At 47.2% G+C, this 13,067-nt stretch overlaps 1 protein-coding gene across 1 annotated transcript; it reads left to right on the forward strand.

The window, feature by feature from the left end:
• Positions 1 to 4,486, forward strand: C3H1orf115 (chromosome 3 C1orf115 homolog). Its single transcript, XM_065632114.1, has 2 exons — positions 1 to 595; positions 2,951 to 4,486. Exons 1-2 carry the CDS (start codon positions 308 to 310, stop codon positions 3,068 to 3,070), a joined length of 408 nt encoding a protein of 135 aa, XP_065488186.1. The 5' UTR covers positions 1 to 307; the 3' UTR covers positions 3,071 to 4,486.
• Positions 4,487 to 13,067: the final 8,581 nt, after the last annotated feature.

The following is a 13,067-nucleotide window of genomic DNA, read 5'->3' on the forward strand; positions in this document are numbered from 1 at the left end:
CGAGCTAAGGCGGGGCACGTCCCGGGCTCCCCCCCGCAACTCCCCAGCAAAGCGGGACGCGGTTTTCCGCACCAGAGCCGCGGCGGGGCCGGGGCTGCCGGTGCCCAGCGCCGCGGTCCCGCCAGCCGTCGCCCGGCCGCCTGGGGCCGGTTTCCGCGGGCACAACCCGCAGGACGGCGGGGACCGGGGCGCCTCTTCCCGCCGCCGTCCCGCCCCGGGGAGGGGGCAGTGGCCGCCTCCGGCCACACCTGTGTCTCGGCGGAGGCGGCCGGAGGTCCGCGCAGACGGGCCGGCGCCCCGCGGCAGCATGACGGTGGGTGCGCGGCTGGGAGCCAAGGTGAGGGGCAGGTACTCCCGCCGCGGGCCCGCCGACGACCAGGTCTCCATCCTGCCCGGCGAGCAGGAGGAGGAGGCGGCGGCAGCGGCGGCAGCGGGGGGCAGCGCGGGGGCCCCGCGGCCGGCGGCGCTGGGGGAGGAGGGCGCTGCCTCCAGGAAGGTTCGCTTCGCCCTCCTGCCCGGCTCCTACGAGCCCCTGCGCCCGCCGCGGGCCCCCAGCAAGCGGCCCTACGGGAAGCGGCTCAAGAAGTACGGCAAGGTGAGGGCAGGGCGCTCCCGGACCGGGGACCCGCGGGGCGGGGAGGGCGGGCGGCGGGGTCTCGGCACCGGCCTCTCCGAGGGGCTCTCGGGAGCCCCCCGTGTCCTTCGGGCGCTTCAGGCGGCAGCGCTCAGCCCGCCCGCTCGCTCTTGCCATTGCCGGGTCCCGCTGGGGAAGGCACGATCGTCACCGACCCTCGCCTACATCAGAGGGTCGAAAATCTGCCGTTTCGGAGTGAAAATGACGCTAAGCTGATCCATGTGACGGGGGCTTTGTCTGTCTTTGTTCTGAATGTCCCTCGGCGTCATTGTTTTGACACCATTCCTTAAAAACTTCTAGTTAATTGGCCTGCCTTTTTTTTTTTTTTTTTTTTTCCTTCTGCTTAAGTGACTGAAAGAAAACCTAATACCATCCCTCCCGTGCAGTAATTTGCCACTTTGCCTTCTAGATGTTCCCCGAAAAATCAGTGCTGTGAGTTAAAGAAAAAAAAAATGCAACGTGTTCTTTATTGTGTAACTACCATTTTGGATCAAAATTGTTCTTTTCCTTTCCTGTGTGGAAAGTCACGAGTCCTGCAGTCTGGTGGTTTATTTTTTTTTTCTCCCTCAAGGGTAGGTGCTGTTGATTACAAAAGTGCTATTTGGAATAATTCGGTTATTTTTCTCTTGTTCATGTCACTTAAATGCAGCTCAGGTATGTCTTGTAGCAGAGAATAGTTTCTGTGTTAGCAGGAAAAACCTGTTTGGTGCCTGGAATCTTTTCCTGCCGGGGAGATTACAGATATCAGTACAAGACCTGGCTTTCTACTGCATTCTTTTAAAAAATGATGATTTTGCTACAGATATGCCTGCTATGTCTGACTTGCAGAAAACGCCAGTTGCGTTGGCAAAGTTACTTTGAAATTCACAGAGTTTACAGATGACAGCACAGTCATGAGCTGCCTCACAAATGCTACTGTTTCATGAAGGGGTGAACGGAATGTTTCGTTATTTCGTGATGGATTTGATACTTCGAGTTTCCAACACTGTGATTTCCAAGTCACAAAAAACACATAGTATGAAGCAGTCTCGAGTCCAAAGAGCTTCCAGCGTAGGCATGATTCATACAGAGCAGTTTGGTGAGCGCGGTTGTGTCACAGCAGTTCATAGATTTGCTGATGTGCTATCGCTATACGTGCTGGTGGTATAAGGGCGCTTATGATGCCGTTTAGAGCACGGGGATATTCCCTTTTGTACCGGTCAGACAACATCCCTGTGGGGAACGTTTGCCAGTTTAGCTTTGGCAGTAAAGACCAACTCGTGGAAGCGTTGGTGGGGTCGGGGTAGGTAAGTTGTGTAGGGTGCAGATAAGGGAAGGGAAGGAAAAGAAAGGGAAGGCCCTGCATCTCCTCCTTTGTCCTCAGGCTCTAACGCTGGGTTCAAGCTGCCTTTTTATTTTGCCATCTGAACTCCCTTCAAGTAAGTTTCCATAGGAGTAAATACAGCAAAATTCGGCTATGTAGTGGCATCATGACAGCTGAAGATTTTCATGTGCCAGTATCACTGTAAGCCAAGTTTAAGAGATCCTAGGAATATAATAGATATTGACTGGATTTCACTGATTTAAAAGTGTGTCCTCTGTTTCAGTGTTTTCTGTAGTACAAAATATGGTTTTGATCTAGTGCCACACAACCACAGTGTGTTGCTAACTATTAATTCTGGTGTTTGTCCCAAACTGACCACATTGTATTAATTCTCCAGTCATGACCAGCCATATGAGCAAAAACTATCAAGAGTGAAATTAAAATTAGGTTAAGGATTTTTTGTTTAAATAACCTGTTGCAAGTTATCTCTAATGCAGTAGACAGATGAGTTTTTAAACGTGTACGGACATGAAAGTGGCTCAAAACATTCTTATTTTGACCAAAAAAATCTTGTTTTGACAAGAGGCCATGAAATTTCCATAGAAATATTCTTAGTGATTTACTATCTTTTTGTTCAGCACTAGTTTAAATAGCTTATGTGCTTTTAAAAGTTACCAACATACTCAGAAGAAACATGTACCTCTACAAACTAGGTGTGAATTTAAACTAATTTTACTCTTGAATAGAAGCCCACGTAAAAGCCTGGCTTCCTGCAGAGGCTGCATCCGTTCGGTTTAACTATACCCTGTGGGTGTGTATTTCGATATAAAAATAGATGGTAAAATGTCGTTCCATGCCCAAGCCCTCATTAGCTGTGGAAGAAGTTCGTTTTCTGGGTGGGTGACATTGTGAGTTAAAGAGGCTGTTGGAGCAACTTTATGTGAAGGTGTTTTCTTTCACCTGTCCTTTTAATTTTTTTTAATGTATCCCCTTCTCCCCGTCTCTCTCCGCAGAATGTTGGCAAAGCTCTGCAGAAGGGATGCCACTACTTGGTGGTCGGCCTGCAGGGGTTGGCGACGGCCTATTCCGCTCCCTTTGGGGTGGCAGCTCAGGTGGCATCCGCCATCCGCTAGCGCAGCCCCACGCGCCCCGCCGGGGTGGACACGAGCCCATCGCTGCTTTCTTCGCCTTAAACCCGAGACCCGCACCTGAGAAACCTCTTGGACAACCAGCCCCTTCCCCCCGACCGAGTGCTCTTCTCTGCGAAAGAAAAAAAAACCTTCCAGCACTTTATAAAAATCAGATCGGGTTGGAGAAATGCAAGGATGAGGAAATAATCTTCCACTAATTGAGCTGAAGTTGATTCTCGGACATGAGCTGGTTTTCTACAGCTTTGGGCTATGTGTGGAAGGGAGCCAAGGATGGATGGAAAAGCAAGTAGATGAGGGAGAGAAGAATGAAGGGAAGCAGAGGATTTGGGTGCAGCTGGGGAGGTGGAGATCGGAGTCTGGCTACGGAGAGGAATTGTCAAAGCAGTGGAGGAAATAGATAACGAGGGATCAGGAAAAGAGGGTTAAGATTACGATTATACTTAAAAATATACTCAGATATAAGTGGACTGTGGTCTGAGATATAGTGAACTTGGCTGCATCGTGGTTGTTCATCTCAAACACTAGAAATCAAGGGCCTTTAAATCTTAAAACTGATGTAAAAATCCAGAAAAAAAAATGAGGTGTGTTTGTCTTCTGATTTTGAAGCATTAAATCATAGAATCATTTCAGTTGGAAGAGACCCTCAGGATCGTCGAGCCCAACCAAAGGTTCACTGTGATTAGGATTTTAAACTTTTTCTCTGCTGCTGTGAAACCTGCATATATTTTTTTTACTGAGAACGGTCTTTATATCAGACATACCTGATTTTGGAAGGTGGGGCTGTAAGAAAACCCAGTTCTGTGGCATTCACTGGAAAAGTAAAGCTGCATCTGAAAAAAACCTCTACATACAGCATTTGGTATAAGAACATATGACTGTTTTTGTATAAGAATGGGGCCAAATACCCTGCCAGCTCCATCTTCATTTCTGTAGGTGGAAGTCGTAGTTAGAGAATATCAAGATCAGATGGCCCAGCTCAATGGTGCGGATGGAGCAGCTTCCGTGTCACACCTCCAGGGATAGAAATCTTGGATTGATGACACAGGAACAAGGAGTTTTATGGGCCTTCAACATTCTGCTGGTTTTGTGGTTTGTTGTTGTGTTTTTTTTTTTTCTATCAGTCTTTCGTGGTATCAGTCAGTTATTTCCCTGCTAGCATTTTATCTGTATTATAGATCTTTCTAGTTTTGAAAGTGTTTTTGTAATCAAGGAATTTACTTATCTGGAAAAAAAAATGCTGTTCATTTGTGCTTTTTTTTTTTTTTTTCCTTTTTGGAACCAAGGGGTTTGCATGTCTTAGCAAACCACACTTACTTTCTTTTAAATGTAGCAAGGAAACAAAGATGGATGGGTTTTTTTTAATGCTCTTTTCTAACGGGACTGTAAATAAAAGTAATGTGATCCATGTGGTGTGTTTCCCTACAAGCGTAAGCGCAGAAAGGAGGCGTCGCTCAGCGGTGGCCCGGGCAGTGAGGGGAAGCTGCCGTGTAAACTTCCCCGCGTTGTTCTGCCCGTGGCCTCAGCCCTCGCCCAGAAGGACACGGTTGTAGCCCAGACCCCGTGGGAATGCTCGGGAAAGGCAAGATCTGGAGATGAGGCTGCAGAGGATCCGAGGTTGCATGAGTTGGGGCAGGAATGGCCACAAAGGGATTTCACTCATTGATTTCATGCCTTTAGTTGTTTCCTTCAGCTTCCTTGTGGGGTTGGATTTGTCCCCCTGATCTGTCCTGCCAGCATGCCAGAGGATATCAATCACTGCTGTGTCTTTTGCAGGAAAAACAGGGCTGCCCTGACACCCATATGCCACACCAGCCTGTGCATTTTGGGATTAACTTCAAATTTTGTTACACCTCTCTGTTTTACAGTGCACGAATCATTAGGTTGGTTTGTTGGGGTTTTTTATGACTAAAGCAATGCAGGGGGAATTTGTGTCTCCATTTTTCTGTGTGAAATGAGTGTCCATCTATTTGTTCATGTGTCTTCTGAATAGCAAGGTTGCTCCCTCATTGCAACATCCAGGGTCCAACCCATTCAGTGCAGAGACTTTCCACAAAAGCAAACATGAACTTTTAACTCATGAACCGCTCAGCACAGTGGTTACCACTGACTTTCGCCTGCTGACCTATGGTCTCTGCTCGCCTGGTGCAACTTTAAGGGAATAACCTAGTTGCCATCCATAGAGAACAAGAATGATACGTAAATAGTGTGTCTGTGTGAGCCTGAGAAAAGAAAAGCTTGATGTATATTGGTGAGTCAGCTTCTGCAGAACAGTGTTTCTAAAACAGACCAAAAACAAAGAAAGAAGGAGGAAAGAGAAGGAAAAGTAATCAAGTAACCTCTGGTGTTTCTATAAAACACCTGGTGATTCATGCCAGCCTATTTTCTTTCCTCAAAATGAACTGACGGTTCTCACTGAGGCTACCAATTTGTGCTGCTGATCAGTGCTTCTTGAGCAGTAATTCACTCTTCAGCTGGTGGAGTGAATTTGTGAGGCCAAACCTTGGCCCGAGGGTTTGCTACTCTCTTCACTAGCCCAGCAGCATCTAGAAAATCTGAATCTGGAGGGGGTGAGGTTCATTTTTCAGTAGGCTGGATGGCAGAGGGCTGTTGTTTCTGTCAATCATGGAATCATTTTGGTTGGAAGAGACCCTTAAGATCAAGATCGAGTCCAACCATAACCTAACTCTGGCACTAAACCATGTCCTAAGAGTCTCATCAACACATTTTTTAAACACCTCCAGGGATGGTGACTCCACCACTGCCCTGGGCAGCCTGTTCCAGTGCTTGACAACTGCTTCTGTGAAGGAATTTTTCCTAATATCCAATATCATGGCAGCATCCCTGCTGCGCCAGGTCTACGATGCAAACAAGTAGGACAGGGCAGATGGTGCAACGTCTTGGTGGCATGAGAGACAAGAGGAAATATTCCCTGACTCACTCAGTATGGGGTGGGGGGTCATCCTGCTCAGACCACAGGAAATGGCAACCTCCATCTGAAGAAGAGCTGTTGTGCTGGAATTCTGCAGGTGACTCCGAGGAGAGGGAGATGTCAGTGACGGTAAGGAGCCTGGGCTCTCCGGGGCAGCCCTGATGGTGTGACAAGCCAGGAGATCACTCCAGGCTGAACTCTCGGCTTCTGCACGGGCTTTATGTGCTTGTGGAGAGACCGGCCTTGGAGGAGCCACCCCAGCAGGCTCAAGCCATGGATGCAGGCAGGCTCTTTTATTAAAACAGTCTTGTCTGCAGCTTGTTTCCAAGTTCCTTTTAGGAATACAATGGAGATTTGACCCTCTTGTTGACAGAGGTGGGATGTGGTGGATATTACTGCTGGATGAAGTGCATTCCTCCCTTCAGGCACCTGCCTGGCACCCCTACCCACCGCCTCGCCTCGCAGGTTTCTGTTTTCAGTGGTGTGCTACTGTGCTATCAGGTTCCCTTCAGATTTCTACCCACCTTTCACCGTGTTTTATAGCAAACAGCACGATACATAAGTGTGGGAAGCTGAACACATGCAAGAGTGGCAAGAAATAGTCAACTCGTCCAAGCTTGTCTCAGGAATGAACCCCACTAACCTGGCAGCCTGGCAAGTCACTTCTGAATTAAATCCCTGGCTATTCCTATTGCCTGCTCAATGAGTCACGGAGCAGAATAAAGCTTATTTCTGCTGTTTTTGCCAGAGCATTTAATTACCGCTCTGGCTTACTGTAAGCTCTGAGGAAATGGCAGAGGACTCGCAGCTATTGTCCTTTGTCCTGCAACATTAGCAGCAAGGAAGCACTCTGGCACAGCTTGCTTTTGAAGTGCTGGAACTGAGGAGAGCTGCACCACACCACGTCACTTCAGGGCTTTGCCAGTCCCAGGCCAAGGTTCACTTCAGGGATGAACGACCTTTCTGTCCTCTGCCTGTCTGTAAGACTGGGAAGGAGGCAGGCTTTGTCTTGGCTTGCTGTAAAACCAGTTTGCTCTTTTTCTGTATCCCAAATCCCTTGTTAGCTAAGCACTGGCCTCTTCTGAGACAAAACTGGTCCTAAAATGCGTACCAAGTTGCTGCAGCTACCTGTGCAGAGTGCACTTTGGAAATCCTTTTTCTTCAAGGAGCAGTAGAGAGCCTAAAGAGCTTGTAGATTAATGGAGATCATTAAATTAAAAGAAGTAAAGGAATAAAATTCTCCCCTTCTCCTTGTAGGAAGTAGTATCAGGCTACCAGGCCTGTTTTGGGGTGAAGTCTAGCCTGAGCTCAGAGGGGGTGATGCTCCTTCCTGAATCCTGTGTCGCCTACGAGGATCTGCTCAGGGCTCTGGGCTTGTTCAGCTCTAGGAGGGAACACTTAGGAGGGGCCTGACAGCAGCTTTTCAATACCTAAGAAGGAGTTGCCAATGAGATGGAGCCAGGCTCTTTACTGAGCTCTGCAGCCAGATGGCAAGAGGCCATGGTCATAAATTGAAAGTGGGGAATTTCCAGCCAGATACAAGGGGGAAAAACCCACTAATATGAAAATTAAGCATGAGAAAAGTTACTTCAGGAGGCTGGGGAGTGTCTGACCCTGGAGGCTCTCAAGGCATGACTGTACAATCATAGAATCATAGAATTGTTAAGGTTGGAAAGAAGCTTTAAGATCATTAAATCAAACCATTAACCTCACTCTGCCAAGTCCACCACTAAACCATGTCCCTAAGCACCTCATCTACACATCTTTTAAATACCCTCAGGGATGGTGACTCAACCACTTCCCTGGGCAGCCTGTCCCAATGTCTTGCAGCCCTTTCAGTGAATAAATTTTTCCTAATATCCGATCTAAACCTCCCCCTGTGCAACTTGAGGCCATTTTCTCTTGTCCTATCACTTGCTACATGGGAGAAGAGCCCAACCCCCTCCACGCTACAACCTCCTTTCAGGCAGTTGCAGACAGCGATCAGGTCTCCCCTCAGCCTCCTTTTCTCCAGGCTGAACAGCCCCAGTTCCCTCACCGCTCCTCATCAGACTTGTGCTCCAGACCCCTCACCAGCTTCGTTGCCCTTCTCTGAACTCTCTCCAGCACCTCAGTGTCTTTCCTGTAGTGAGAGGCCCAAAACTGAACACAGGATTCGAGGTGGGACCTCCCCAGTGCTGAGTACAGGGGGACGATCACTGCCCTGGTCCTGCTGGCCACACCATTCCTGATACGAGCCAGGATGCTGTTGGCCTTTTTGGCCACCTGGGCACACTGCTGGCTCATGTTCAGCTGCTGTCAATCAACACCCCCAGATCCCTCTCTGCCAGGCAGCTTTCCAGCCACTCTTCCCTGAGCCTGTGGCACTGCCTGGGGTCGTTGTGACCCAAATGCAGGACCCGGCACTTGGGCTTGTTGAACCTCATACAATTGGCCTCAGCCCAGCAATCCAGCCGGTCCAGATCCCTCTGCATGGCCTTCCCATCCTCCAGCAAAGCAACACTCCCACCCAACTTGGTGTCATCCACAAACTGACTGAGGGTGCACTCAACGTCTCTTCATCCAGGTCACTGATAAAGAGATTAAACAGAACTGTCTCCACTACTGAGCCCTGGGGAATACTGCTCATGATCGGCCGCCAAGTGGATTTGACTCCGTTCCCCACAACTCTTTGGGCCCGGCCATCCAGCCAGTTCTTTACCCAGCAAACAGTGTGCCCGTCCAAGCCATGAGCAGCCAGTTTCTCCAGGAGAATGCTGTGAGAAACAGTGTCAAAGGCTTTACTAAACCCCAAGTACACAACATCCACAGCCTTTCCCTCATTCATGGGTCACCTTGTCATAAAAGGAGATGAGGTTAGTCGACAGGACCTGCCTTTCATAAACCCATGCTGACTGAGCCTGATTGCTTGGTTGTCCTGTACATACCACGTGATAGCACTCAGGATGATCTGTTCCATGACCTTCCCTGGCACCGAGGTTAGACTGACAGGCCTATAGTTCCCTGGATCTTCCTTTCGCCCCTTCTTGTAGATGGGGGTCACATTTGCCAACCTCCAGTCAACTGGGACCTCCCCAGTTAGCCTGGACTGCTGACAAATGATGGAAAGAGGCTTGATGAGCGCCTCCACCAGCTCCTTCAGTACCCTGGGTGGATCCTACCCAGCCCCATAGATTTGTATGTGTCTAAGTGCTGTAGCACTTTCCCCTTGGATTATGGGGGCTTCATCCTGCTCCCTGTCATTGTCTTCCAGCTCAGGGGGCTGGGTACCCAGAGAACAACTGGTCTTACTATTAAAGACTGAGGCAAAGTGGAGAACAACCTGGTGCGAACTCAATGTTGACCCTGCTGTGAGCAGGAGGCTGGAGGAGAGACCTCCTGAGGTCCTTCCAGCCTGGGTGACTCTCTGAGGCCATGAGTGGGACCCTGCCATGATAAGCAGAAAGCTTATATTTACCTACTGTATGGAGATGTAAAAGACCGATACCCTCACCCTTGCTAAAAGCACAGACGTTAAGAATAAAGCTTGGCTTCTTTTAACAAGGAGCGACTTGAGAATATGGCAGCACAAATTGCCTGAGGAACAGTTTGGCCTCCGGCAAAGTTTCCACTGCATTGCACGGTGCCGGCTGAAAGGCAACTGTCCTTTAGTGCCATCTCCTGGGAAAAAATCAGATTTCCAGCCTTGTCAGCCTGCATTGTTGTTCTGCCTCATCTCCTGCAGGGATTTCCGCCGTCCCCTAGGCTGGTCTCCTGGTTTGGCCAGACCCACCTTCAGGATGTTGGGTCCCAGCAGTGTGATGTGTGTCTCCATATACCAGTGTTTTCTACCCAGTTGAATCCTGAGCCTCCTGTTTGCAAGCGTTTCAAACATAAAGCCATAGGAACATTGTTCTTATGTTGTTGGTTTGTGGTTTTTGTATGTGTGTGGTGGTGTTTTTTTTTTTCTTAAACCCCTAAAAACACATTACACTTTGCCCTGAGATTCTTGCTGTGCCTTAAAATTGTTCATTAAGGATGCTTCACTGCAGGAAAGGGGATAAGCCACGGCCACTTCATTTTTTCTGAATCTCATCCTCCGCTGGAGAGATCACAGCTGCTTAAACAGGATGTGTAAATTCAAACACGGAGGGCCAGAGGTTGTCAGACTGGAGTGACCCTCCCCAGGAGCTGCCTTGGACCCCAGCTCCAGCATGCCATCCATACTTGGCTCCTGATGCTTTCTGTTTTCCCCTCTTTCTGCTGCCCGTAAAGCAATCCTTGCTCCTTCCTTTCCTGGGACACTAAGCTAGCATCAGATTGCTTTTTCAGCTCTGTCTGAATTAGGGTGGGGACTTTCCTGTCCTTGATGGATGCTGACCACCCCCATGATGGCTGCTGAACCATAGCTGCAGAATTAATGCACTGCTCCCCAGTAAAGCCCCTCCTTTGGTCCTTACCTGCTCTCCCAGATGACATGCAGCTCTGCCCCGACTATTCAAACTCCTAAAGCTGCCTGACTGATGTTATATTCACCTGGAGAATCACATTTTCGGAACATGGGGAGAACTAGTAATGTCATGAGCCTGCATTAGTTAATACTGGGCGAACATTTGCCTGGAACAGCCCTTTCTATAATGTCCTGGTGAATTTAGAGAGCCTGAAGTTAAGCATTTGACCGGAGGAAAAAGACAATTTTCAATTCATCTTCTTACATGACTGGACAGTGACTGAAGTAGCCCACCAACCTGCCTGGCTTTTATGTATTTATGATTCTCTGTGTAGGAAAAGCCTCACCAAAAAAAAAAAAAAAAAAGATCCCTTTGTCTCATTACTCTGCCTCCATTAAAAGGCATCTATCATTAATGACTCTATTTTTAATTCTATCATCACCAATTATTTGCCTGAGATTTTTCCATACATGAATTTCACTGAGCTCATTTCTAGTGCATGACTCACTGAACTCTGATTTCCTTGAAGATTATAAGAGGAAACAGCAAAGCTTTTATCCTCCCCTCCTTTCTACAAAGGAATCTTTTGAATTTACTGTTTGTTCTAAATTTGGAAGAAGGTTAAATTTTGTGCATGTGTGGGGGTGTAATATAATTTTTATCATATCTTGCTGAAATCAGAATAGGATGACTGTATACATGGCCGTGTCATCCCCTCATCCCTGCCTTTTGCTGAATTACCAGAGAGTCACTGGAAAAACACCTGGCATATCCCTGGTATGGGCATTTAACCCCTATTCCTTCACTGAGACAAGCCAGATCCACATTTAGCTCTATCCTAACACCCTGTCACCTAATCTAGGCCAGCATTTTGCTATCTTTGTCACCAGGATTATTTTTGTAACGTCTATCCAAATCTCCCCCTCAGCACAGTATTTTATGACTTTCCAAACTCCAGCATCGTGCACATATCTGAAGACTTACAAGTTCCCCAGTCACTTGTCTTTTTTTAGTTGAAACAAGTAAAATTCTTGAACTCTTTCCTTGTTGTTCACCTTTCTCAGATCTCTGATTGAGCCACTGCTACAAGAGAGTCTAGTTTCACCTCTAGAATTATCTCCAGTTGCCCACCGCATCTGAAACTGGATATGTCATTACTTTTTCCATAAAATTTGTTCCACTTGAAAATCTGTCGCATGGGTGCTTCTGAGCTGACACCATACTTTTTCAACATAAACCAGCATCACCTGCTTCCAGGATTGAGAGAGCCTAGTCCGAGCTTGCTGTGGGGTTGATGCTGCAAATCCTCCATCTGATCAGACACATTTTAAGCAGCCTGAGGCAAAGACCTGCTGTGGACAATTTCAGCACAACTGTCTTGAGGTTTGATGAAGTCAAAAGCAATGGAAAACACAGTAATTTCCTGCTGAGTGCAGGTTTACTGTGCCCACTCTGGCTACAAGCAAACACAGTCCTGTTACATGAGAGACTATGGATTGCAACAAAACCAGCACCTGTATTTTGTCTGAATTGCTCTATCCACATTGCTTTATAGCAGAAGGAGTTGTCGGCTCCTAAGTAAGCACAGATGCACCTGGGATGGAGGATTACAAAAACCTGATGGTCAAGCTATTTATTGGAAGCTTTTTGAGAGGTGTTTGGGTGAAGGTTTTTCTCAAAGGCTGCAATAGTAGGACTGAGATGTTAAGCCACAGCTGTGTGCTCTGTAGCTATTTCTAATTTTGCATTCCTTGTATCACAGCAGGAGAGGAGAGATTATGCAGATGCTGCCGCTTTGTGTTGTTCCTCTTTAAGCTCCTTCATGCCACAGTCTCCAAGAAGAGTCAGGACTGAATGTAACAGCTGCTTTTCAGGGCTGGTCTGAACAAAATCTCCTTAGGCTCCAGGCTGGTAGATTTAGGGAGTTAAAGTTTAAGGTCCTTCTTGGATTTAGAATTTTTTTTTCTCTAAAGTAATCTGTAATCATAAGCAAAGGTGAGTTATTTCTGAATTTAGTTAACAAATCCTTCAAACTGAAATAATTTGCTTTTGTACACCACTGTGCTGCCCATAATGTATAGCTAGGGAGGAGCTGTAGCTACTCACAATGCCATCGCACTATATAGTTCCACACTTCTCCAAATTCTCGTGCTTGTAAAGTATATATACGCTCCAGGCCTATTTTCTCTGGCACCCAGAAGAAGGGAGCAACCAGTAAATCACCCAAAATTTTTTATTTTCATTCCAAATCCTGTCATTTTGATGTCTCATACACTGAAGTTTGGAGGGCAAAAGCTTTCTGCATCTTGTGGTTTGCAGAGCAGAGAATACTACCAGTGCTTGAGAAATCACAGGAGATAGTTACTCATTTTTGCCTCAAGCTTGTGAAAATAAGCATCAATGTTCATGAGGAAAGCCCATGCTTTTTAAAAAACCTGTGGTCAGCATTTTTTTTTCATTTATTGCATTTGATGCATTGCTTTTATTGTTAGATTCTAAAACTAGTTTGTGTACTCGTGTTTTTATCCCTTTAGTACTTAAGTTAATTTGTTTCAATTCATGCTTGTAAGCACCGCTTATCAGACAGTGTTTACTGATTAGACAGTCACTGCAGCTTTGT

The sequence above is a fragment of the Caloenas nicobarica genome, chromosome 3 (assembly GCF_036013445.1).
Source record: "Caloenas nicobarica isolate bCalNic1 chromosome 3, bCalNic1.hap1, whole genome shotgun sequence".
Classification (NCBI taxonomy): domain Eukaryota; kingdom Metazoa; phylum Chordata; class Aves; order Columbiformes; family Columbidae; genus Caloenas; species Caloenas nicobarica.